Source organism: Vidua chalybeata, chromosome 3, assembly GCF_026979565.1.
Source record: "Vidua chalybeata isolate OUT-0048 chromosome 3, bVidCha1 merged haplotype, whole genome shotgun sequence".
Lineage (NCBI taxonomy): Eukaryota > Metazoa > Chordata > Aves > Passeriformes > Viduidae > Vidua > Vidua chalybeata.
The window spans coordinates 99,026,652-99,053,004 of record NC_071532.1 but is presented as its reverse complement, the minus strand read 5'-3'; the positions used below and the strand labels follow the sequence as shown (position 1 = coordinate 99,053,004).

Sequence of the window (26,353 nt, the reverse complement as noted above, 5' to 3'; positions counted from 1 at the left end):
GATATTCCACAACAAAACTTCTTGATCATATGGATATTTGTACTATACAGGTATTTGTCATCTATTTTCATTGTTTACTCATTACTAGGAAACAGGTCAGTCCAGTTCTTTCTAAACCCCTGTCACCTTGATGCCCTTCTCTAAAATAATATCAATTTATTGTTGGGGTTTTGTTTAGCAAAGCCATTCCATTTTTTTTTTTGTCATGGTGCAAATAAAGGCAAGCTTATATATTATTCAGCTAATGGGGGAATTTATGTTGTCCATTAGCAACTCAGGCTAAGAAACTCCAGAAAAGCAAACAAGGTTGGTGGTAACTGCCCTACACAAGCTTTTTTCCAACCCCATCCCCAAAATAATCAATTTCTTAATGAAAGCTGGCTAAGTATTTGAAAAAAATAAAACAGCAATATGAAATCAAGCCAAAGAATCAACCAGACTGTACCTTGGAAGAAAAAATACTGCCTGCCATTGTGTACAAACACTCTGGTGCATTGCACTGCCATCCTAGACTAACCAAGCTGAAAGGAGAGGAATATGACAGGGCTGCAGAATCCTGTCCCATCAGCCAGTACCCCCAGGGATGCAGGTACCACTAGAGCTGCCTGGATGTGCAGGATCCCCCTTCCAGTCAGACTTGCTTCCACCAACCTGAAACAATCAAACAAACTAGTAGAGATCTACATCTGTAACACTTAATAAATATACCCCTTCACTGCCACTCATGGTATTTTTGCGTTCTTTTTACAGTTTCCGTTGGTGTACATACACTGCTGTACTTTTTAACTCCCTCAATATCTGCTCTTAGTCTTGTTCCATTGTTTCTCAGATATCCTTTAAAATCAACACATCTGAAAGCTTCACTAAAACACAGGCAAAGCCAGGCTGGCCTTATGCAATGTGTTTATTGGAGCTTAAGGCAAACTCTCCTGTTCAGGGGTAGAAGGGAACCAGTACAGCCCAAAGCAGCTAAATGAGGAAGGTTTCTATATTTAATGACTTAGTAAAGCAAGATACCAAGAGGGGAAGCTGAGGTGGACTCACGAGCTATACATGAAATGTCTGAAAACACTGATTTCTGCTGAAACACATATTTGTAACAAGATCATACAGCTTCAGCGTTTCAGGAACAACTAGAAAATATTTGACTGGTTTAAAACTTATTTACAGTCCCTCTAACACAATCTGACAGGAAGGTCTGTGGTGCTGGCTCTTAGATTTTCAATAGGCTGACACTTTGACTTTCTTGAGCAGAGATGTTAAGTGGCCATACAGATGCTGTAAACACATGCAGTGCTTGTCTAGCAGACTTACATTGATTTTATGTGTAGAACTACACAGAGCTATTAAGCTTGTGTGACAAAAGCTTACCTCAGCAGAAAGCCTTGCACAGAATAGTTTGTCATGCAAAAGAAAGCATTAACTATGCTAGCAATGCTGTGTTCACTGTACAGGTAGGTGGCAGAGATAGGCCTTCACAGAGTCAGGAACACTGCAGGTGATCTTCAGAGCCACAGTTAAGTCTGGGTGCTCAGGGTCATATTCAGAGTTTTAATATCTCTAGGGATGAAGGTTGAAAAATCTTTGTGTGCCAATGCTCAGTCACTCTCAAAGTAAAAACTGTTTTCCCATCACGTAATCATTTCCTCTGTTGGAATTTTCCCTGGTTGAAACATTTTCCCTTGTCCTTTCTCAAGATATAGTGGGAACTCAGGCTGAGGAGGCTCTGAGGAGACTCTCCTCACCAAGGAGAACAGTCTGTGCTGATGGGCATTCAGAGTGATTTCCAAGGCTTTTCTATACAAGAGGTCAGGCTGTATGTTGTACATTTAAGTCAAAGCTATTTTTCTTAATGAAAGACAGCTATTCTTATTTTAATACATCAGATCTTTCTCCCTGGCACAAATGGTCAAATAAAACAAGGCAGTCATCACTCTGAAAAATGTCAAGACACTTACTGGACTTCTGTAACATTAGGTATCCACTATACTTGTCTTTTCTTAACAATCCCAGGGTGACTTCCAAAGTGACAGATAGTGTGGCCTGCCATACAACTACACATGACCTAGTCAGCCCTGAGATTCATGAAGAGACTGTAATTCTATTTTTAGCACAGAAGTGAGGCTCAACTGGAGATGCTTCTAAAGGATCTTCTGAACTGCAACACAGTTCTCTGCACCAAGCATCATGTTACTTCCTGAAAATCTTATTGGTTTAATTGAAATCGTTTTGTGTAATTTTTTCTTTTAATGCAGAATATTCTGGTAGATCTGCCAGAAGACGCAAAGGAATTTATTTAGCTGCTGAAAATGTTGTTTCTGTGCTGTCAAGCCTTGTTAGATACTTCAAGCTAGAAAATTTGAGACTTGCTGTGCTTGCAAGGACCTTGATCAAATTGAAGAAAACAGGGAAATGGACCCAGAAGCAACTCCTTCTCTTTTTTCAGCAAAACAAGAATTTATTTTTCCATTCTGTTCCTATTCCCACTTTGGAAATGTAGGCACAGGAAGAATTGTCATTATATACTCTTTGGGACAAATTTTGGCAAGTCCTCTCTCATGTAACTAACTGAATTTGAAAGGTTTTCCTGCTTCTAAACTGGATGCTCACGCTTGCACCCTCTCTGATATTCTGATATCTGAGACATCTCCCCCTACATCATGCATTCTCTTGCTTCACACAAGTTCAGCAGCATCCTCAGCACAGAGGCATCCTCAATAAACAAAATCCGTATTGACTATTTTCCTTTTGCCACTCAAATGTGAGGGTTCAGTCTATGCTAACTTAAGCTACTAGAAGTCAGAACTATTGGGGGTCTGCCAGACTCTTGCTTCTAAACCTGCCACTTCCCTTGTGCAGATGTTTCAGGGAATTTAGATAGATTAAATTTAACTGCTGAATACAAAGCCTTGATCTGTCAGCTGGGTCTCCCCACATTCCTACTGTCACTGCTTCCAGCAGCACCAGAATGAAATGGGGTCACACTAGTAACACCTTCATCAAAATGGCCATTCCTCCCAAACTTCTTCTTGGGTAACAGTTAAATTGGTCTGGCAGCTATTAATGTTAGAAGTACTAAAAAAATAGTATTTGCTGCTATTTTGAAGGAGTGGGTGCATCCTCAGATCCCAGGAGAACAGAGGCTTCACAGCTCAAGGGAGGGACCTCTGTCAGGTATCCTGCATCAAACAATATTCTAGAAAATGCCACTAGAAATCCTTCTGATTCATCTTGCAATCTCACTGTCTCACATGGCCCAGATGAATGACAGGTGACTTTCCACGTTAGGGTGTGTCACTGTTACCTATCTCACTTGCTATCAGGATATAACCTAAGGGAGAGGCATCTGGGAAATGTGACACCTTCTATTGTCATGCATAAAGAATAAACCTCATACTGCAGCAGTCTGAGCTGTGGCTTTGTGATCAGGTCAGACTGGGTGCCTTTCAATGCCATTTTGAGAGTCCAGAAGTGATGACAGAACGGCTGTGAAAGAGGCTAATCCCAGATAAATTATGATAAGAAGTGGAATGACAGGTCCCCCTGGGAACCTGAATGACCACGATAGTAAAGAATTCGGAGAGAAAGGCCTGGATTTGAATAGGTGAATGCTCCATTTAAGCAACAGAAGAGAACAGATGGCTGATTCTAGTCTGTTCCTTCAGGCAAAGCATGTTTTATTGTGAACTGCACTACAGAAATACTCAGCCCCATCTCAGTTTGGAAGTCAGAAAGCAACCAGAACTTGTAAAGTCAGAATGCCTCTCTGTGTTACACCCCTTATGCTCATCTGCCAAGGCAGGAACCAGGCAAGACCCCTGGAATACAAGATTATTTATTTCATTTATAATATTGATTATCTCGGTGTCCTATGTTCTTCAAACACAGTATTTCCTTTGTCTACTAACCAATTTCAGGTATGGTATCAGCTGGCTCCCCTGCACACATCCACGAGGTGTCCCAGGCCCATACATGGAACGATGTATTGTCTCGTCAGCCTGCTGACCTCAGAAATCTGCCAAGTCCCTTCTGATCCCATCCCTGCAAATATCTAGGTATCTTTAAATGTAGACCCAATAACTTGTCTCATTAACCTCTGCAGACAAAGTATCTTTCCTCTATTCCCCTCTGTATGTACCATGAGTCACATGAGACTTTTGGGCACTAATACATCGAAGTTCGTGCTGCAATGGAGAAACAGCATCTAAATCTATGTCGAGACTCCATTCAAGCACTGTCTTCACTGAGATAGAAAGCCCCACGCGAGCTCATTACCACCCTTAATGAGTTCTGCCTGAAGGCAACTCATTTCTAACATAGCTTCTATCATTTCCCTGTTTCCATCGTTATTTATCACTCGACTAATATTTGTCATGGCGCAGGTTTTATTGGCACTACCTTATGCGTATTTCCAGAACACAAAGAAAAAAAAAAAAAAAAAAAAAAAAAAAAAAAAAAAAAAAAGTCCAACTGTTTCTGTAGAACGGTTTCCTGCAGAAACTCTCCAGGAATTTGACAAGGCAGTAAAAATCTCTGTTAAATTATCTTATTCGGCAATAGCTACTTTAACATGTGCTTCTAGGTGCTATGGAAATGTTAAATACAACCATTCAACTTACTATAGCAGACACCCATGGAAAAGAAATCACTCTTATCCTTATGCAGACCCTTCTATTAGCCATTCTCTCCCCTCGCCCCAAATTCTCAATTTTCTCTGCTAATTTACACACCATGAAACGATTCTTTTATGATTTCTGGGTTTGAGAATTTTACCTGCAGCTAACGTCATGCTAATTGCTCAATAGTGCCATAACATCTCATGTTTAGTTTTTTCACCATACCACTGGAACGTACCAGACACTCGAGAAATACTCATTGATGGTCTGCAAAGCAGCTCCTGTTTGCTTTAGGAATCAGTAAAATAACAGACATGTTTTAAGATCTACAAAAGTGTCACAAACCTGAACCTGCCTGCTCAGCAGCCTGCCCCTTTTATGGATGGAAATGCCAAGACGTCAGTATTTTGTAGCCATTCTGATTAAAATGTTTATTCCATGTATTTCTTTGTCCTAATTTCTGGAAAAACTTGAGGGTGAAAACGGCTACCTGTTCTTACCGTGCTAAGAATTTCATTCTCTCAAAAAACAGGGCTGAACCCTACTGAAAAGGGCTATTTGTGAGCATGAAGCAGTGGGGGTGTGAATGGGGATAAAACTTAGACCGCTTCAGAACCAACTGCTGAAAAAATCTATTTCAATGGTACGTTAAATTCAGCTGCTATTACTACAATTCACAGCTCACTTAATTGTGTAATCCTAGTCCTGCAAGCATTTGTCTGGACCTGTGCCCAATATATAGCCCCAAACCCTAGGGTCCACCTGCAATGTGCAGTCTTTGGGAGAGGAGGGGGCGGAATAGCAGCTTTTCGAATCAGTTGTTTCCAATGTTTTTGAACTGGAATGCTGATATTTCACACTGAAGAACCACCTACATGCTGTGCTCCTGGACTCAAAACTTTCCAAGCATTCTGTCGGATGCAGGCAGCTTACCTGGGGTTTAACAGCCCTTTTATCAGCATGCACCAGTCCCCTCCCTCTGCTTGTATTTCCCCAGACTGCAGGAGACTCAGCCAGGCTAATTTCTACAGGCGACCTTGCGACTTCAAAATCTTTTTTTTCAGATCTAGATCCCTGCCTTGGTTTTCACAGAGGCTGTAGCAAAGCAGCTCGGCCACCTAACAGGATAAATCCCTGGCCTGTCTTTCTTTTCCCTGAAGGCCTACGCGAGTTCTGGCCCAGGCCCGGGCACCCGCCAGCGCTGAGGCGGGAGCGGCTGGGGGCGCTCTGAACAGGGTAATACTCGCGGAAATCGGAAGCAGACTGAGCGAGATTTCCCAGAGCACCAGAACTGACCACGGTCATGCCCCCAGCAGCTCCGAGACTCCAAGCCCTGCCCAGCTGCTGCTGCTGCTGCTGCCGCCACCCTCCTCCTCCTCCACCTCCGCCCCTCAGCGCCTCCCCAGCCCCCCGCGCGCCGCAGCAGCTGGCGCGGCCGTTCCCCATTGGCTGCGGCGCCGCCCGGGCGCCGGCGCGGCCAATGCGCGGCGGCCACGGCGGGGCGCGTGGCGCGAGCGGGGCGGGGCGGGGCGGGGCACGTAGGCCGTGGCGGCGGCGGCGGCGGCGGCGGCCGAGGGCGCGGGGCAGCCATGGGGGTGCGCGGCGCGGGCCGGCTGTGGTGGGGTAGGAGCCGTGAGGGCCTGGGGGGCGGTCTGAGGGGGCGGTGGGACGCGGCTTCCCTTTCCCCAGCTTCGCGGACCCCGTCTCGGCGGGAGGGAGCGGGGCCCGAGGCCGTGCGGCCGCTCCGCGGGCCTCCTGAAAGGGGATTGCAGCCAGGTGGGGATCGGCCTCTTCTCCCAGGCAGCTTGCAGCAGGACTAGAGGATATAGTCTTAAGCTGCGCCAGGGAAGGGTTAGATTGGACATTAGGACGAATTTCCTTATACATAGGGTGATTAGCTATTAGAACGGGCTGTCCGGGGCGGTGGTGGAGTCACCGTCCTTAAAAGTGTTTAAGGAAAGACTGATCGGTGCCATGGTCTGTTTGGGGTGATCGGTCATGGGCTGGACGTGATCTCAGGGTGCTTTCCCAACCCCATTGATTCTGTGGGGGCAGCGCTCGCAGTCGCGGGCCGGCTGGGGCCGGTCTGTGCCGCGGGGGCGGGGGATTGCTCGGTGGGTCAGCGAAGCACACGTAGAGAGATCCTAAAGATCCCAGCAGAAAGAAAAAGCGAAAGAAAAGAAAACGATGGTTATCTCTCACCCTAACCAAAGACTTTATTTGATTTGAGTAAGCAGCGGTGTTGTGCGTGCTTGGCTGCCCTGCCTTCCGATCTGGTGCTTTGAGGGCAGCAAGAGAGCAATGACCGAGGTCAGACGGAGAAGTCCGAGGGGGGCTGGTGTTCCCCATTGCCTGCCCCTGCCTCTTGTGTGCCGGAGGAATCGGTAAAGGATTCCCATTCGGGCTCTTCCGATGGAAACGCCGAAGGTGCTGGGAGCTCTGCCCCAGGCTATGGCTCGCCCAGCGCACGTGTGCGGGGATGTGTGGGCCTCGGCACACCGAGCACTGCTGCAGGAGGGGGTAATTGTAGGAGGAAGTTCATAGAATCGTTATCATCATCCCGGGACAGAAGCTTTTTGTTTTATAATAGATCTCATATTTGTTTTTCAGTTAGGACTAGTAATAGCAGCATGGAGCTGCTTTAGCTGGTTTATTGATGCTTCTGATTGTGTGATTTGCTTACATTAGAAAACAGCTTTTGAAGTCAGATTATCTGTTTCTTTTTTCCATAATAACAAGAACAGATTTACATTTATCTGGCTTGATGCTTGTAGGAAAATTATCTTTTTATTTGCTGAAGTTGAATTAAACCTTGAATGTTTCACTATAGAAAGGAAAGTTATGCCACCAGTTTATGACTCATAGTTTAAAAAATGATGCAGTGATGGGGGACTAGGTGAATTTCACCATGTACTTTCTTTTGTGAGTTTTCTGTAGCAGGTGTATTTACATAAGCTAGAACTTCTCTCTTTCAAGAGACAGAAGTGGCTGAGTGAATTCTGTCTTCTGAAAGTATTCTGCTAGGGATCACCTAAAAGGTGAAGCAAGAATATGCTGATTTCAGTTTAATGGTCACATTCTGTCTATAGGAGGTTTTTTCTCTTGAGAGTGACTAACAAAAAGAAGCTTTTTCCATCCTTTTTTTGTTGCTCTACGCCAGCAGCAGCTCCTACTGTAGGCCATCATAACATGCTGTGACAGCTCCACAGATCGCCTTGGAAGTCAGTTTTCCAATGCTCACGAAGTGCTGCTTATGTATGGTGTACTGAAGAGACAGAGCCAATCTAACACATACATCTGGTGGTGGAAACCCATTTTGATCACCCCAGAAGAAAAGGGTTGGGTCATTGTGCTAGAAGAAACCATTAGGATGGGGTAGTGGTGCAGTGGAGAGGGGACTGGTTGATAGTGTGGCAATTCAGTCCTGATCTCTGCTTGAGTAACCTGGAAGATGTTACTTCTGCCAGCTTCACTCTCCTGCAGAATGGGGGTAATGAAACTGACTTTTGTTGCTTGGGACTGATAAAGTATAGGTGATGCTGTGCAGTCTGTATACCATTGTGCTGTAGAGTTTCTGCATCACTGACCTGTTTTTCTCTCATGTTGAGTCTTGAGAGAGAATCTGCAGCTTCCCATTCAAGTTGTTAGCCACTTGCAGCAAAGCTTTTTTATGTCTGGTTCTAACTTGAGTGTCTGAGCTCCTACTCTTTCCAGTCTTTAGTGGATTAAGAAAAAGTCTTTCGCTGGGTGGATTTTGTTACAGAAATGCTTGTCATCTCTCAATCTCCCTGACTAGGTAGAAGGAAGGATTATGAGGTTTTATGTACAAAGTATCAAGCAATAATAAGTTCCAGAAATAATCAGAAGTACAAAGCCATAAGAGAATGCAATTTCCTTCTATCTTTTAGTGTTATTTTTTTAGCGTTCTCAGGGTGCTTGAATTGTTAACCAGAGAGATTTAGCTGTTGTTGTCCAGGTCTGTTCCTAAAAACATAAATCAATGGTAGACTAAGATCCTCACAAGCAAGAACGATGCACTACCAGTGCATCAAGTGCTGGTCCTAAAATCACTGTAACAGTGCCGAGCCTAGTTGGGCCAATCCTGCATGATGTGATCCTATAAAAGATGTATTTGAGTGCTTGCTGTGCAAGAGGTTTGAACAATTGGCTTAGGAGTGTATAAGAACTGAAAGAAAACATAGCTGATGGTGGGGATCCCTGCAGAAGTTCTGGTGGTCTGGTGCCAACAGGAGTTAGGGTAGGAGCTGTGACACAAGTCTCTCTGGAGAGCCATAGCAGGAGTGGTGTAACTCCAGCTAGCTTTAGGCACAAGACCCTATTTTACGTGATCCTATGGAATCATGTTTTAAGTGAGGAGGGGAAGCATCTATCTTGCCTTAACTTCCTTTTTTATCTGGTCTAACTGGAATCCCTTCCCACCACTGCTGATTTGCAAAGAGTGGGGAGATGATTTAGCTATGGCAACAGGAGAGTCTTAAATGTTCACCAGGACTGCTGATGTCTTTGCTTGTCCTTGTAGGCACGGTGAGCTGCACTTTGTTCCTGGCAGTTAACGGTTTATATTCGGCCAGTGATGATGTGATAGAGCTCACACCAACTAACTTCAACAAGGAGGTCATTCAGAGCGAGAACCTGTGGCTCGTGGAGTTCTATGCCCCATGGTAAGAACTGCAGCTGTGTACTTGCTTGCTCATATGACAGAGAAGCAGCACAGGAATCTGCTGCTGATAGCCCAAGGTTTCATTCAATTGTTGGCAGCACAGTTTGATGGCCTCATGACTAGCAAAATAACTGTACTTGGGATTTCTGCTTTAAATTATTTTCATGAGGGGGAAAAAGCAGGAATTGGCATTTCAAGTTTGCAAATAGACCCTGGTAGCAAAACCTATGCCATTTTTCTTCTTGATTTATTCTGGTTAAATTAGTATTAAAAATGACTGATTAAAGTGCAGTAGGTAAGTGACCAAGTCTCTCACTTCTGTGTTTCTGAGCCTAATTCTGATGTGAAAGCACAGATCTGAATTCACACTTAAAACTTCCAATTTCCATTTAAAATTTTGTGCATCTTAATTTAGCATCCCTCTTTGTCTTCTTTCTGCTCAGGTCCAGAGTATGGAGTCTCTATTCCATTTAAATTCTGGTGATATATATATATATTCCATTTTTGTACAAATCCTCTGTTATATTGCCATCCAAAGCTCCACATTCTGGAGAAAATGGCCTGTTGTTGCGATAGCTTGACTCTGGACTGAGAGGTTTAGGGGAAGCCTTGCTGTGTCTCTTGTTGCTGCAGTCTGTATAATGTGGAGGTTTTTCTTCAGAAGCCTGAGTGATGGTATGATCTTGTGGCACAGGCTCTTTTCCTCTTCATGAGTAAATCCTCAGTCTCCTACAGTTTGCTGTGACTGCTAAATAGTTGAGGCATGTGAATGGCATTTACAGTTTTTTGTTTGTTTTTTTTTTTTTTTTCTAAAAGGTGTGGTCATTGTCAAAGGCTAACTCCTGAGTGGAAGAAAGCAGCAACAGCTTTAAAAGTAAGTTTAGCCTTTCAAATGTGCTTGTGGAAGTGTATTGAAGAGAGTTTGGCTGTTTGACATCTGGATTGGGAATGTGGAGAGGTTTGGTCCTTACAACCATTATTACTTTAGTCATACTTGTCTAGCCAGAAAAGTGTTATTCAGGCACCTGAAAACTCAGAATTTTTGTTTGATTTGGTTTGTTGTATCCTTTTTAAAAGAAGCCATTGAATTGTAGAGGAAGAAAGTAAATTCTCCCCCTGTGAATTCCCATTACTATTCTCTAGGACTGAAAACAGCTTTGTAAGCCATTGGTGTTGACTGTTTTTTTAATTACAGAAAAATTAGTGATGTTGTGATTAGCTGAACTCTTGCCAATGTGAAATATATATTCTCCTTCTTAGAAAACTAAACAAAAAACCCCAACTAAATAATAGCCCAAACAATTTAAAATTTATTTTGTCATGCTGAAGAAAGAAGTGGACATTTATAGTGTTCTGTAGTTTAGTGCTTGTGGGGTAAAATACCTCTCTTCTGTTGCAGTCCTAGTAACTGCCCCTCTCTCTTCCCCCCTTCCCATGTGCCCCCAGCAGGGAAAAGGTATTAAATTGCTGTAGAAGTCTTGGGTGTCATTTTTTGTTTTGTTTCTGCAGGGTGTAGTGAAAGTGGGTGCAGTAGATGCAGATAAACATCAGTCCTTGGGTGGACAGTATGGAGTCAGAGGGTTTCCAACTATCAAGATATTTGGAGCCAACAAAAACAAAGCAGAGGATTATCAGGGTAAATGTGATGAATTTTTAGATGTTGCATGCCTAAAACCTTCCCTGAATGCAGTAATCATGGTAGCTATTAATGCTGTGTTGAGTGGATTTTCCTCCCTGTCTAGAGCTTGTAGTAATGGAGAGACAGATGGGTGGGAGTGGTTTGACCAAATTCTGTATATCTTAGCATTGTCTAATAGCCTCACCTGCAGTTCATAGTTGTTGGAAGTTGATAGGGAGTTTCAAGGAATTATTCCTTTCTTCCTGTTTATTTGGAGCTTGCCATAAGAGTCACTCCTCATCAGAAAAGCCAGGTAATGAAAAGGTGTAGTGAAGTCTGTCTTGCTGCTTGTGTTTAAGTCAGATGTCCCACCACTAGTACCTTATCACTCATAGCCCAGTCCTGCTTTTCCTGAAAGATCATTAGGGTAAGGGAGGATTAAGTTTGTAATTAAGTTAGGAGCATACTTTAAACTGGCCTTTTGATGGTTTGATCATTATTTTGCTGCACTGCAGGTGGCAGGACAAGCGACGCTATAGTTGATGCTGCTCTAAGTGCTCTTCGGTCCCTGGTGAAAGAACGTCTTCATGGCAGAAGTGGAGGATACAGCTCTGGAAAACAGGTATTTGAGGGAATGTGTGTTTGCTTTTCAGCTGGAGACTGTCTTGTACAGGAGATCAAAGCTCCCAACTCAGTCACAGAATTGGAAGAGATGTCTGGAGTTTTATCTAGTCCAGGTGCCCTGCCCAGTGCAGGGCCATCTAGGCTGTGTCCCCTAAAGTTGTATCTCCAAGAACTGAGACTCCAAATGGACTGCGTTCTTTGGGCTACCTGTTCCAATGTTTGACCGCGTTCACATAGAAATCTTTCCTCTTATGTTTTAGGTTATAGAATCATAGAATGGTATTTCCTATATTTCAACTTAGTCCCTTTTGTCTCTTGTTGCAGCAAGAGCCTGCCTTTGTTTTCTCTTGTCTCCTGCACACTCTCATCACATGTCAGATGCTCAAAGCCCTTAATCAGCTCTGACTGTTGGCTGGACTTGCTCCAGTGTGTGCATGCCTGTTCTGTGGGGGAGCCTAGAACTAGACCCAGCACTCCAGGTGTTTCACGTTGTATTGAGCAGAAGATTGCCTTCTCAGACCTTGTGGCAACTCTGCATGGTGCAGCTCAGGAGGCTGTTGACCACCTTTGCCACAGGATTGCAGTGCTGGCTCATATTCAGCTTGTCCACCAGGACACTCATGTTCCTCTTTGAAAAGTTGCTTTCCAGCTAGTCAGTTCTCAGTGCGTGCTGGTATATGGGGCTGTCACTCTCCAGGTGCATCTCCCTTTGAACAGGGGCTCCTGTTAGCCCCATTCTCCAGGTGGTTCAGGTACCGTTTTGCCTAATCCTAATCTAAATTAGACAGATTAAGTTTTTTTTTAACTCAGTAGGGTTTTCCTGAAGTTGGCTTGCTGGATTTCTTCCTGAAGGTAAATTGAAAAGCTTCCGGCTCCTACTACTATTTCTAGGTCACGGTGCAAGTACATTCTGACATCCTCAGGGAGGCCACATAGAAGACCTGGGTGGACTGTACCCTGTAGCGTATATCACACTCCCATACGTTTGTTTTGCCTGGAAACCAGGACTTGGTTCCAGATGGAGGTGGGGGTTGGAGACCACTTTATTCATGGACAGGTCAGTGCATGAAGAATTGAAAAAATGTTCCCACATCTTCTTGGTAGTCAGTTTGACCCTATTTCTCTTTTTTCATGAGAAGGTTCATTTGCTGTGTCTTGAAAGTGCTGTGGGGAGTAGGCTGTGTGTATTGTCAGTTCTAAAAAGGGAAAGTTAAAGTTGTATGACCTAACACTGCCTGTTTTGTATCTTGCTCAAATAAAGATGGTTTGGTTCAATGTGACACACATAGGAGTTGGCCTGTGTGGGAGACGAGTTTTGGTTACTTCTTATGTGAGGGTCTGTTTGTTTCTTACAGAGCCGGGAGAGCGGAGGTGGAGATAAGAAGGATGTGATTGAGCTGACTGATGACAGCTTTGATAAGAATGTCATAAATAGCGATGATGTGTGGATGGTGGAGTTTTATGCCCCATGGTGTGGGCACTGCAAAAAGTAAATGAGGTTTTACTTTAACAATTCAGTTCCTGTTAGTGCCTGTTTTGTGTAATACCCTTAATCCCCTAAAAGAGACCTTGCATCTCTGGTATACCAGAAGTGATTTTTTTTTTTGTAAGGTGATCTAACAAAATTTTGTGGGCTTCTGCAAAGGGCCCCTTGGTGCTGCTCTGGCTGCACTCCTCCTTAGCAGTAAAATTCCCAGTTACCAGTAGAAATAAGAACTGGAAGTTATATTAAACTTTACATTCCTTCAGATGCAGGACATCAGTCTTGTTTAGCTAACCCTCTTACCTGTTATTCTTAGCAAGAGACTATTTTTCTTGAGTAAAACATGCTACATAATCTTTAAGTGTGGTATACTTTTGTAGATCTGAGACAGCTTAGGGCACTTGTACTCTGGTTTTCAGCCTGGAGCCAGAATGGGCAGCTGCTGCCACTGAGGTGAAGGAGCAAACAAAAGGAAAAGTAAAGCTGGCTGCAGTAGATGCAACAGTCAACCAGATGCTGGCAAGCCGATATGGGGTGAGTGTGCTCTGCAGTGGTTACAATTTCCTTCTCATCTCTACCAAATCAGATTTCTCTTCAATCCTTACTGAGCTATTCCTTAATCTGGTACTACTTAAATGTTTTTTTGCCAAAAAATAAGTGACACATTCAATTTGTTTCCCACAAATAATTAATGAATGTCAGTAACAACATAAATAAATGGAGAAAGAGGAAAATAATTATTCTGGTTGTTGCTGAGGAGAAAGGCTATCTATTTCCATAACATCTTGTATACCTTTACCATCTGGAGTGAGAGGTCTCTTTCTTGAGACTGTAGGCTGGTTGGGCATCTGTGGAACCCATGGAGCCAGTTATCAGGGATCACTCAGTATCAGTTGCCCAGATCAAGTGTATTGCTCGCCAAAAAAGAATGGATACTCTTGAATTTTTAGTACAGTCCACAGAGCTTACAGTGTGCTGCGTAGTTTCCCTCTAAGTGCACATGGCTGACAACGTAGAGGGAACAGTGAGCAAGATTTACTGGAAGTGTAGCAGAAGGAGTTTTTAAGGTCCAGTTACTGCCATGTAGGCCCAGTGTTGTCCATCCCCAGACAAATCAGGAAATTACTGTTTAATAAATATCAAGGGTAAACATAGTCCTCACAGTGCTTAAACCTGCTGTGCTTGGTGCATCTAAACTGAGATAAAACCATTGCTGGTTCATCACGCCAAAACCCCGAACAGCATTTTAGTGTACGTTCACCTTGGTTTGAATTGTTGCAAAGGTAGGAATCTACAAAATTCAAGTCTAGTCAGAACATGTGAGACTTGATACATGAAGATGTTGAATCTCCTCCCTTGCTCTTAGTTTAGAGGACATCAGACAAGCAGATAATTTCCACCATAAATATTCAAGTTTATTTGAGCTGATGGTTTAAACTTGTCTTGCAGATTCGTGGATTTCCCACCATTAAAATCTTCCAGAAAGGAGAAGACCCTGTTGATTATGACGGTGGGAGAACTAGATCTGATATCATTGCTCGTGCTCTGGACCTGTTTTCTGATAATGCACCGCCACCTGAGCTCCTGGAGGTACCTATACATAATTTTCTCAAATTTCTTTTCTATCATACTCTTGGCAGCAGTTTTTACTGGTCTGTATGAACTCTACATAAAACTGCCTAAGTGTGATGCTTCTGCACAGTTTTGCCCCAGAAAGTAAAGGATGACAAGCTTTGAGTAACAAAAAGCTTAATGTTTATTTCTACAATCAATTTGTTGTTGTCTGGAAGATGATCAGAATTGTGAAGGCGTTAACAGGATGGTGCCAGGGTGTCTGAATCTGCTCTTGAGGAATGAGTGAAAAAGTTGAGTTCTGTTCCCCATCTCTTTTTGTACAGTAAGAGGGCAGGGCCTTGTCATTTGCAAGCTGTCCATTAGGAGATGTGTGATGAGTAGTTTTGCTTGTTGTCCAAAAAACTCCACCCTTTGTCAGGCAACTTCTTTTTTCAGCTTGCTGTTGGTAGATTTGAAATGGTGATCAGTTGTCTCCAAAGTGAGGTGCACACAAGACAGTCCATTGGGATGCAGGAAGAAAAAAACCAAAAAATACCTGTACTATTAATAACAATATTTTTATATGGTGCTTATTTCATCTCTCTTATCCTTCTAATTTTTTTATTTTGTATACTTTCTAATATTAATACATCAATTCATGTTGATGTATGTGTGTATGCATATAATCGATTTATATATATCAGAGGCTCATGCTTAGAAATTTATTTACTGGTAGGATGCACAATCAAAGGTTGGAGACCATTGTTGTAGGTCACCGGATCAATTCCTTTTTGAGACAGATATCACAAACCCAGTGTTGCTGTTACTGTTGCTTGAACATCCTCATCCACAGCAAAGGCTGCCTCTGCTGGCTCTCCTTGTGCTCGCAGGCATTCGCATGGGCCTGGGGGTGCTCTTTCCAGCCTTGGGCAGGAACAGTGATGTTGAGCAAGAAGTGACACCTGACTGTGCCTTCTATAAGCCTTTTTTGGTACTGCAGTTTCTTGTTGCTGCAAGTCTCAGCAGAAGACTTCGTGAATTCCTTGTAAATTACTCTTGTACTGGAGGACCAGTGAAGTAGAAGAGACTTGTAAGCTTTTTTGTCAAATTGTTTCAATGCTTACTGCCTTGCAGGATGGAGTTATTAGGCTGTTGGAGTGAAGTACAGTCACAACTGAAGAACCAGATCTTACTGTCATTGACTTTGTGCTGCTTTCTTCTAGATAATTAGTGAGGATGTTCTGAAAAGTACCTGTGATGCTCATCAGCTCTGCATCATTTCTGTCCTGCCTCATATTCTTGACACAGGTACACATAGAAACAAGCAGACTTCTGTATGAATTTGTCACTTAAAGCATGTAGTTGTGGTTTTTTACTTGTCCAATTCTGTTTAAAAAACAGGAGCTTCAGGGAGAAATTCTTACCTGGATGTCATGTTAAAAATGGCTGAAAAATACAAAAAGAAAATGTGGGGGTAAGTGTTATTGTCCACTGGTCATCTTGGAAAAGATGTGAGCATTTCTGGGGGTAAATGGGATAAAATTTGCATGATACTTGTTTAAGCTGCAGAAAGAGTTGTTCCTTGTTCAGGGAAGCATATCTTGGTATTTCACTAATTATTGGAGAAGGGAATGCTGTGACTTTAAAATAGCCCCTTTTTTTTAAATTTCATCCACCTCTCAAATTCTGCATTTACAAGTGATATCTAACCATTAATGAGATTAAGCATCTTTTACTCTTGTCCTGAATACTCAGGTATTTTAGGGAAGTTTTTTTTACCATCTTTTGCTGGTTAGTGAGTGTGCCGGTGTGACTTTTCAATTCTAAAAGAAACATGTAAATTGCAGTTTATTAACATGTTTCATGCTCTCAAAGAAACAGGCCAGCAAGCTATGCCCTTACTCCTCTTTTTCTTAGGTGCAGGTTAGGATATCTGGGACTCCTCAGCAAAGTGAGAGGTGTTCTGTCACACTAACTGCTGTGAACAGGAGCAAAATGGCATGAAAGCCTGGGGAAAATGCTGAGATTGGCTTGTTCCAGAGGTTCCTCAGGGGTCTTGCTAAGATGAGAGGAACTGAGACTGAGTGTCCTTAGCTAGAAATCCTCCATAGTGATATTTGAACAGGACTTTGTAATCTTTAGATCTGTGACTTCAGTACTTTTAAACCTTCCCCTTAATACCAGTTAAAGTGTAGCTGTGTGTTCACCTTGCTAACATAGTTCTTCCCCTGCACTGTGTTTAGTGGCTGTTCTTATCCAGGTTTTGGTGGTTGTGTGGGTGGGGCAGGCCTAGAGGTGCTGCTGAGAGGGGGCTTTCTTCTTTGCAAGGTTCAGGATCAGGACTTTCCTTTATCCTGCTGACTTTGAAAGTGTCAAAGGCAATACAAGAGCCCTGCTTGAACTCTGCAGCATTGCTGGATATGTGATTTGAAAATTATTGTGGTGTCTCTCCTCATTATTAATTTTCTATTTCATCTTTTCCTCAAGGTGGCTGTGGACAGAAGCAGGTGCTCAATCAGATCTTGAGAGCTCTCTGGGGATTGGAGGCTTTGGGTATCCAGCAATGGCCGCTGTTAATGCTCGGAAGATGAAATTTGCCCTTCTGAAAGGATCATTCAGTGAGCAAGGGATTAATGAGTTTCTCAGGTATGAAATCTTTAAGTGACTTAAATCTTTCTGTATCTAGGGCTATGATTCTTTAGACTACAAGACGACTTTCCTGCATCACACAAGACTTGCATGGTTAAGGAGCATTAAGATGAGAATTCTGTGGAGTCAGGGAATGGTTTCCATGGCAATTGCAATAAAGCAGTCGTTACCTTTTTGTGCAGCATTAAGTTGGCCATTTAGACTTAGGTAGTTTTAGTACAGTATTTGAAAATAGAAGTAGACTTTGATGTTGAAAATTTCTGTTTCTCTTGTAACTTAAGAAATAACTTACTAATGAATTCCATTTAATTCAGATGGTGCATTCTGACCAGTCATTAGTAATGTGAAAGTCCCCAGTTTGGGACTCATAATGGGAATCATAATGGGTGCGGTTGAAGTTCTTGAAGTTGTATATATTGCTGTTCATCTTTCTGATTCAGTTTGGTCCTGTCTTCCCCCTCCCACCTTTCCATTCTCCTGGAACTTGATAAATAGATTGGGAGAGTTGAAACAATCCATCCAAAAGGTCAATAACTCACTGCTCAGCACAAGTCCTGTGCAACTGTCTCTTGTGTAGCTGAGCAAGAGCCAGTACTGAGAAGAATGGAATAGGGAAATGAAGTGGAGAAGATGACAAGGTAGCAGCAGCACTGAAACAGAGCAACTAAACTTAAACTGTTACTTTAGTGTGGTCAAAGTAAAGTGGGAACTCTGCTTCTACATTGTCCTGGTTTAGGACACATTTTGGAAAAAAATCCTAAAGGGGTTCTTTTAGAAAGTAAATTTAAGCAGCCCCTCCCCCAGCTCATTTGGGAAAAGATTTCCTTGGAGAAAAGTGGGAAAAAAAACTGTTTATTTAACAGAAAAAGCATTTGCTAGCACAAAAAAAATGAACAATATTAAACAATAAAACCTCTTGCTCCGAAGAGATGACTAACTTAGACAGTCACTTTTGTGGGTTGCAGTTGGGCTTACTCAGTCTCTCATTAGTCCCTCTTGCTGGAAATGCCAGACTAGACTAACAGACTATTAAAAACCACCTTGAAAGCATTGGGTGTGGGGGATCTTTCAAAAATTGAGAGCAACATCTAACGAAGTGCATCTAGTTAGTTAACACCCATTAACTAACTAGTTAACTAGTGACATCAGAAGTCACTATTAAGTCCTTTTCCCTGAAGGACTTCTATGGCCTAAGAAAGTATTACACCCAACGACCTGATGAACCTGTAATTAGTTGGTTAGTCCGTCTTTGGGATGCTGCAGGTGAGGCTACAATTCTAGATAGTACTAAAATGAGGCATTTAAGATCCCTATCACATGATCCAGGTATCAACCAAAGAATGATAAGGGGGCGAACCCTCACAGTATCTGGGCACGGGTCCTAGGAAGTGTGACACAAATCTTTGTGTGTATAGATGATCTCTATATGCAGCAAACCCAGTGAAAGACCATAAAACAAGGGATTCAACAATTAAAAAAACAACAGTAGCAGAAATTGTCTTCTCAAATGACCTAAACACTAAATCCAGACTTAGAACCTTATACATACATGATATGGCGAAAACTTATGCGACTTGGCCCATAAAAATGCACTTCTGCTTTAGCAATCATGAAGTAAGATGACAGACAGGAGACCGTGCTTAGTATGGCAAAGAAGCTCTGAGCACCTGCAGATGCTGTGCATGGCCCAACACATGTAAGAATCACAGCTGTAGAGACATGTCTGCAGAAATTACCTAAGAGGAGAATCACAAGAAACTCAAAGAAGAAATTAGAGAAGAAATTAAAGAGGGCTTTCTCCAAATCTCAGCAGTACAGATCAAAAGCTCTGGTACCAAATGCAAACATCCCCCAGATAGGGAAAGCAGGTACACCCCACAAGCTGAGCTGTGGTTCTTCCTGCGTGATTATAGAGAAAACTTGAAGAGATAGGATAGAAAATCTACTGATGCTCTGGCTCTGGTGCTTAAATTAAAAGACAGCAAGGCTCAGAGAGGAAGTTCCACCAAAAAAAGCAGCTCCAGTAGCCCGTAGCCAATCTGCCAGGTATGATGATGATGACAACATGTTCAATCCCCTTAAAAGAACCTCCAGAACATATGCCCAGGGAAAGAAGAATTACCAGGCTTAGAAGGACCCTGCCTTTAGCCAGGTAGAGACTAAGGAAAACCATATTTTTTAGACTGTGTAGATTCATTAGCCTGGCACATCAGAAGCTCAAAAATATAAAGTCTTAGTCAAGACTAGTGCACAGTGCACATTAATCCCATCAAGACATGTGGGGTCAGAATCTGTTTCTATTGCTAGCATGACAGAGGGATCACAAGATTTTACTCTAATGAAAGCTGATGCAAACCTGACTAAAAATAAGTGAAAGAAATACTCTACTGTGACTAGCCCAGAAGCTCCATACATTTTAAGCATAGACTTCCTCTGAAAAGGGTATTTCAAAGACCCAAAGAGACTCAGGTGGGTGTTTAAGATAGCTATAGAGACAGAAGGTGTTAAGCAATTAATCACCTTGCTTAGACTATCAGAGAACCCATCTGCAGTAGGACTTCTGAAGGGGGAAGAGCAATGAGTACCAATTCCCACTTTGACAGTGTATTGCCAACAGTACAGAACAACTCAAGATGCTGTGATTCCCATCCAGAAGATAATCCATGAGCTAGAGAGCTAAGGGGTGGTCAGCAAAACCCACTCACCCTTCAACACTCCCATTTAGCCTGTACACAAATCTGAAAGAAAATAAAGATTGACAGTAGATTGTCATGCCTTGAATAAAGTGACTCCACCATTAAGCACTGCTGTGCCAGACATGCTCAGAAAATTCCTTCAGAGTTTGGCCCATATCCTCTCATTCTCTACACCACTCAGGATTTTCCATGCCTGGGTCTACTTCTGGGCTAGGGGTCTCATCAGCTCCTCTGGACATCTCAGCCCTCATTCTAGACAAGCTACAGACCATATAAAGGAAGCTTACTAGATTAAATACTAGGACACTGGTATCTTTAACATTTAGCGGAAACTGAACATTCTCAAAAAGTGACTTAACAGATTCAAAGGAGAAGAAGGAAAGGAAAGGCTGAAAAGCCTCATCCCCTGCTCCTCCTCTAACAAGCTGGATGCAATTACCAATAAACCCCCAAAACTTGCTACTGGAACTAGGACGCAGGGTAGGATGAAGAAACCATAAACCATACGTATGTTGAACAGACTCCAGTACCTTTGTAAACTCCCTATAACTCATAATCACAGAGCCCAGCACAATAGCTATTCTAATCTATGCCCCTCTACTGTAAAAGTTACATGTTAGGGATAATACTGGAGCTATTTCCAGATAAGAAAAAAAGCATAGGGACTGGAAAGGTATTAAAACCTCAAAAAAGCCTAACAACCAGAACCACATGAAGGCCTCCACCCCAAGAGACATGGTGAATTCATTATGAACATGGCTACTGACTGCTTTATCCCAATACAGGGAAAGTACAACTAAAATGTAGTTCGTATGGGTTTTTTCCACTTTCTCAAGCCCCATGGTCAGCACCAGAATAATGTATTTGTCTTGGTTTAGGGCAAATTTGGGAGAAAACTTCTAAAGGGGTTCTTCTAGAAAGCAAATTCAAGCAGCCCCTCCCCCAACTGATTTGGGAAGATTTCCTTGGCAAAAAATAGAAAAAAAACCTGTTTACTTAACAGGCAAAGCATTTACCAGCACAAAAAAAAAAAAAAAAAAAAAAAAAAAGAAAAACCAAAAATAACCCCAACAGTATTTAACAATAAAACCTCTTGCTGCTCTGAAGAGATGACTAACTCAGAAAGTCCCCTTTGTGGGTTGCAGTTCGGCTCACTCAGTCTGTTATCAGTCCCTCTCTCTTCCAGGTTTTCAGTCCAGAGCAGGTTTAAACAGTTCCAAGAAAAAGAAAAACCACAGTCCAGGGAACTTCTTTGCCTTAGATAGCTAAAACCTAACTAAAAGCAAAGGAAAGCTCTGTCCCACTGTCTGTTCTGCAGACAACACTGTTCAGGAGAAGGATGTGGGGGAGTAAGTGCAGTTTCTGATAATAAACTGTGCTTCTTCTCTCTCTTCCTTTGCTCTTGGAACCAGTTTTAAAGGTGCAAAACTTATTTCTGGGCTAAACAGACAAATGGGGATACAGGCATTATAAAGTCACCTCAGGACACACATAAAGTACCAGCTGCTGTAAATTATGCAAGAGCCCTTGACACCTTACATTAGAAGTGTTATTTCCATGTCTGTCCTTGGAGAATGGCAGAGAACAGCCAGAATTGCAAAAGTAAATGCAACAGCCTCTCCCCACCTTGCCATAAGAAGCACATTAATTGAATGCAGTTCCTACTGGATTAATGAAATCAGTGCTGTGTTCTTATCTGTGAAAGTGATCAGACTTCCTTCTTAATGCCAAAAAAAAAAGAACATTCTTAGGGCATCAAGTTAAATTCAGGATATAGATGCAAGAAGAGAAATACCAGACGGTTTGCACTAATGCATGTGAAAGTGTCTGCCCTTGTCAGACATGCAAATTTTCTTAGTCTATAATGTCCACCTTAGTGAAACCTCTCCTGGGTGAGGCTGGATGGTGCTTCCAGGACACAACAGCCAATTTAACAGCTTATATTGCATTAGGTAATTGGTTTGGTTATTGTCTTATCATGCAGCACTACTTGCTAGAATAGTTTCTTCCTGTGCTCAGCTCTGCTGCCTAGAGAAAGCAGTATAATCACAGCTGGTGTGGCTGGCCATTCACTCAGCTGCTGTAGGCAGCTTCTGCAATCTAATAGGCAGTGTCAGTACTGTTAACTACAAGTAAGGAAATTGGCACTGTGAAGGGCAGAAAAATTGTGAACTCCATTTGGGGAGGAATGCTAATTCAGTCTTATTTGCCTCTGAAAGATGCAAAGGGATTAGCTCCTCAGGATTTTAATGCTGGTCTTTTTGAGCAAGCCTAACTAACAAGCTCAGGATGGAGTGTCTCAAACGAAGCTGGTTACCTTGTACCCTTTGGAACCCATGGAGGCTGTCTCCACTAAAGATCACTGGTGATTTCCACTAACACCTGCAGGTGACTTCAGAACTAGAATTACAAGCTCCCCTTGGAGTTGCCTTAAGTGATAAACTGTGAAAGAGGCTGCACTTATCTGTGATTTTTACACTGCTTAAATATGAAATAGTGTATCTAACAGATGTCTTCGAATCCAGTTGTAAATTTTCAATGCTGCTTTAAGGGCTCTGTCATTTTCTAAAGCTTCTTGAAGTTCTTGCATCCAGACAGTTTAGATCTACTTAAAGAAATGAAATCTTGAACTTGTATTCCTCTGTTCTGAAGCAGGCTCTGTTCCAGGTGAATAGAGGTTGGAGGAATTTCTTAAATTTAACTTCTACTTGTTTTTTCTCAGGGAGCTCTCTGTTGGTCGTGGTTCTACAGCACCAGTGGGTGGTGGAGCTTTCCCCAAAATTCATTCAGTTGAACCTTGGGATGGCAAAGATGGTGAGGTAAGAGATACTCCATTTCTGAAAGTGCTCAGCAATTGTGTTCAGAAGTGACAGGATAGAGTAACTAACATTTGTCAGTGTGAAAGTTCCTGTTCTCACAAGATTGTGGCAAGTTGCGTTGATTGTTTCCCATTATCTTAATCCTGCCGGCAGACCAAATGGTACATTGATTATCTGACATTGCAGACCAGATGTTCCTGCCTGTTAGGATGTATGATCTGAAAGCTGGATCACTTGAGGCAGAAATATTACCAGTGCTGACTAAGGGAGGTGGTAGTGCATGCATTCGTGACCCCAGTGCTGTAGAGTTCTGAATATGTTGACCTTGCCATCAAGTTCTTAATGCCAGAAAGCTTCTTAGGTAAAGCCTGTGTAATAAATAATATGATGACCAAATCTGCCTTCTTAAGGTTCAACATTGTTGTAAAAACCAAAGTTACTGCAGTCCTTTGATCTACTTCAGATAGATAAAAACACTGAATACGGTAGTGGTTTTGTTACATAGTTTATTTGTATAGCCTTCATCTGGAGTATTTTGATTAGTAAAAAACAACCTCCTAGTTGTTCATTTGTCCTGTGCTTAGTGCACTTTGAGTGCACTCTGAATGAAAGAGATGACAGGAGAGAGCTTTATTCTCAAGCAGGATGAAGTAAGAATCTTTTCAACTCAGGGATCTCCCGGCATTAAGCACTTCTAAACATGTACTCAAAACCTTCCCTTTTTAACAGCTTCCAGTTGAAGATGACATTGATCTCAGTGATGTGGATCTGGATGACTTGGGTAAAGATGAGCTGTGAGATCTTCGGGAAACTTCTTTTCTTGGGAGAGCCTGCGCAGCAGTTTGCAGCCTGGATCACAGTCAGACAGATATTTCAGTGGCCTTTTTATGGAGAAGTAGCACATGACACACTGTGCTATTGGATGCACTGCAGCAGTGGACTGTACGCATCTCAAGAAAACATTGCAGAAATTCTATGAATTGTCATAACCAGTAAACTTGATTGTATTCTGTGTAACAAATATTTTGAGGACAACATGGATATTTCTTTGGAACATCTTGGGTTTTATTTTGTTGATAATGTGCTGTTTGAGTGTTACTGGAGGCTGATAGTATAACCAATTTTAACTGTATTTTTTTTCATGGAGGTGGAACCTGCTCAGCTTCTGTTTCAATTAAAGAATAAAATATTTTTTGACACACAGTGTTAGTCTTGTATAGAGTAAGAAAGGTGCACATAGTACAAGCAGTCCCATTTTGGATGACTCTTGAAAGTGAACTGTATAATAGAGAGGCTTGTGCAGAGAGGAGTCCTAAACCACTTCCTTGCTGTGAGATCTTGACAGTTTGGCTAAAGCTTGATAAGATGGACAATCTCAGTTTAAATGGTCTTCAGTCTTCCTTTTCCTATTCCTTCTCAGGGGCTTTCTCTTTCTTTGTGCCAGGCTTCATAAGATCATTAAAACAATGGAAGTGGGTTGCTGTTGCAGTGAGTGATGCTGGGAGCTGTTGGTCTTTCCCCTGGATTAGTGATGAAGCTAATCTGTTTTAGGGCATAAGGATTTCCAGGTGCTAATAGAAAACCACTCTGGTGCTGTCTCCAGCAAATAGAGTAATATTTCTTCACTTCCCATCTGGCATTGTTTTGATCTGAAATTGCTATTTCCTTTGGAAGGGGAATCAGGACTGTGAGTAGGGATGTTTACTGCTGCTTTTTTAATAAAAATACTATTATTTTATTGCTCTCCATGTCTTGTATATTGGTGTCTAGTGAAGTGACCCTGATGTGATCAGCTTGTTTATAAATAAGGAGTGAAAGAGCTGAAAGATTCCCCTTCTTTCAAGGAAATAACATAGTTTGTCATCTGTAAGAGATTGCCCATAGCTCATCCCTATGAGAGGCAGTGTCAGAACCATGGGCAGCCAGCAGTAACTGCTGATTCTGTGCAGGAGATGTGCTCCAACCCTTAAATCATCCCAGCAGATGAGCTGTAATGGAACTGTTCTAACTGAAATATCTTTGCAAAAACTAAACTCATGAGTACTGGGGACTGTAAGTCATATTATGATAAGTCCCACAGCACTTTTGAGGATCTTTCCTCTTAAGCTTTTGGGGTTTTTTGTTAAATTAATTGAACTTTGGGCTTTGCTCTGATGCTTTCTACTTTTTCTGTTTGGATTTTTTTAAGTTTGCTTTGTTAGAAACACCTAGTAGATCCATTAGCCACCATACTTTTTAAATTGTTTTATTTCAAGTCCAGTAGATATTCCATCTTTGTAATTTACCAAAAAAATAAATACTACCATAGTACCTCTGCCTCTGAAATATGTTTTTGTAAAACTATGAATAAGAGATAACTTTTATTGTAGTCACTGTAAAAATTACTAGAAGTGGTAGGAAGATCATCCTGATACAGTATCTGCATTTTAATTTGAGTTTCAGCAGCTAAAGATTGTTTTAAAGTAACATGATCGTCTTGAAAATTAATAGATGAAGCTTGAGCAATTCTTCTTTAACTGCAGTCAAGAAGACTGAGGTCAATCTTGAAATAAACATAAGGGTAGTATTCTTGATTACTCAGTTGTAACCCAGGGATGTCCATGCCAGGCTGCAAAAGGAAGTAACGGCTTTAGTACCAGTAAACCTGCACAGTTCCAAGCTCCAGGGGATTGCTTTTGTGCTCCTTTCCCACAGGTGCAATGGAGCTTTGTATGTGCCATGCTTAAGGTGGGAATTCACCACTCAGCTGATTCTGCTGAGAATCTGCTCTGCTTCTTGTTTCAGGTTGCCTAATGTAATTAGCATTGAGAATGCCTGTGCTGTTTGAACTTGTAGCATTTTTGCGTGCTTCAGCTCTACAGCAACTCATCTCTGTCTTCCCTTTATGCAGTGGAACCTGTGCTTGCCAATTTTAGGCTGTTCTGAAGGCCTGCTAGCTCATTTACTGCTTTAGCCTAAATTGTTTAGAATTGCAATTCAAGATACGGGGAAGGAGAAAGCAAGTACTGCTGCTTGTTGAAGGCATAGATTATTTATAAATTACAGCCTTTTACAGAGGACAGAGGTGTGACAGTCCTAGGATTTAGTTCCAAATTAATTTTTCTTGTTTGTGTTGATCTGAATGTTTATAGTAGATTTTAAGCTTTTTATGTAAAGGAACAGATCTATTTTGTTCTGGTAGCTGTAAATATCAGATGCTTCAAAAGAAAATATAAACAATCTCTCTGCATATGCATCGTAATCTGAGCCTACCCTAATCCAGTCTGTAATCAGCTGGGATTAGAGCTGCATCCAGGGCTCCTATAATTGCAAGATGTGAGCAGATACATGTTCTAACCCCAGGACAGTGGAAGTGTTCATTCAGCTAAGCTGAGAGAAGCTACAGCATGTGCACCTGCAGTCCAAATACATACATCCATTATACTTGCTGCTGCAACTTCATCCAGGTGTTTGAAGACCATGTTCAGGACATCTCTCAGGCGCTTCACAGACTTCCTGTTTGGCTGCAGCAGCATTGCTTGGAAATTCACAGGGAGGCCATACCTCGGAACACAACATACATGAACATCTGCTGGGAAGGGCCTCAGCTGTCTGCTCATGCCCTCCCTCCTCA

The 26,353-nt window shown here is 42.2% G+C and overlaps 2 protein-coding genes across 4 annotated transcripts in view; one reads left to right on the top strand and one right to left on the bottom strand.

Annotated features, from left to right (window-relative positions):
- The first annotated feature begins 6,169 nt into the window (after positions 1-6,169).
- PDIA6 (protein disulfide isomerase family A member 6) lies at positions 6,170-25,050 on the top strand. The gene is made up of 13 exons (XM_053937233.1): positions 6,170-6,239; positions 9,157-9,298; positions 10,114-10,171; positions 10,807-10,933; positions 11,431-11,537; positions 12,895-13,028; positions 13,442-13,556; positions 14,472-14,612; positions 15,800-15,884; positions 15,978-16,050; positions 17,064-17,222; positions 22,644-22,740; positions 23,470-25,050. Exons 1-13 carry the CDS (start codon positions 6,206-6,208, stop codon positions 23,536-23,538), a joined length of 1,341 nt encoding a protein of 446 aa, XP_053793208.1. The 5' UTR covers positions 6,170-6,205; the 3' UTR covers positions 23,539-25,050.
- Positions 24,970-26,353, bottom strand: part of ATP6V1C2 (ATPase H+ transporting V1 subunit C2) — an 18,703-nt gene continuing 17,319 nt past the window's right edge. For 2 of the 3 annotated variants that reach the window (XM_053937236.1, XM_053937234.1), the window contains 2 exons: positions 26,154-26,283; positions 24,970-25,348 (listed from right to left, as the gene is read on the bottom strand). In XM_053937236.1, the coding sequence (XP_053793211.1) occupies positions 25,253-25,348; positions 26,154-26,283 (226 nt within the window). In that variant the 3' untranslated portion in view covers positions 24,970-25,252. The remainder of the gene's footprint in view (positions 25,349-26,153; positions 26,284-26,353) is intronic. The other variant, XM_053937237.1, reaches the window with a different exon arrangement.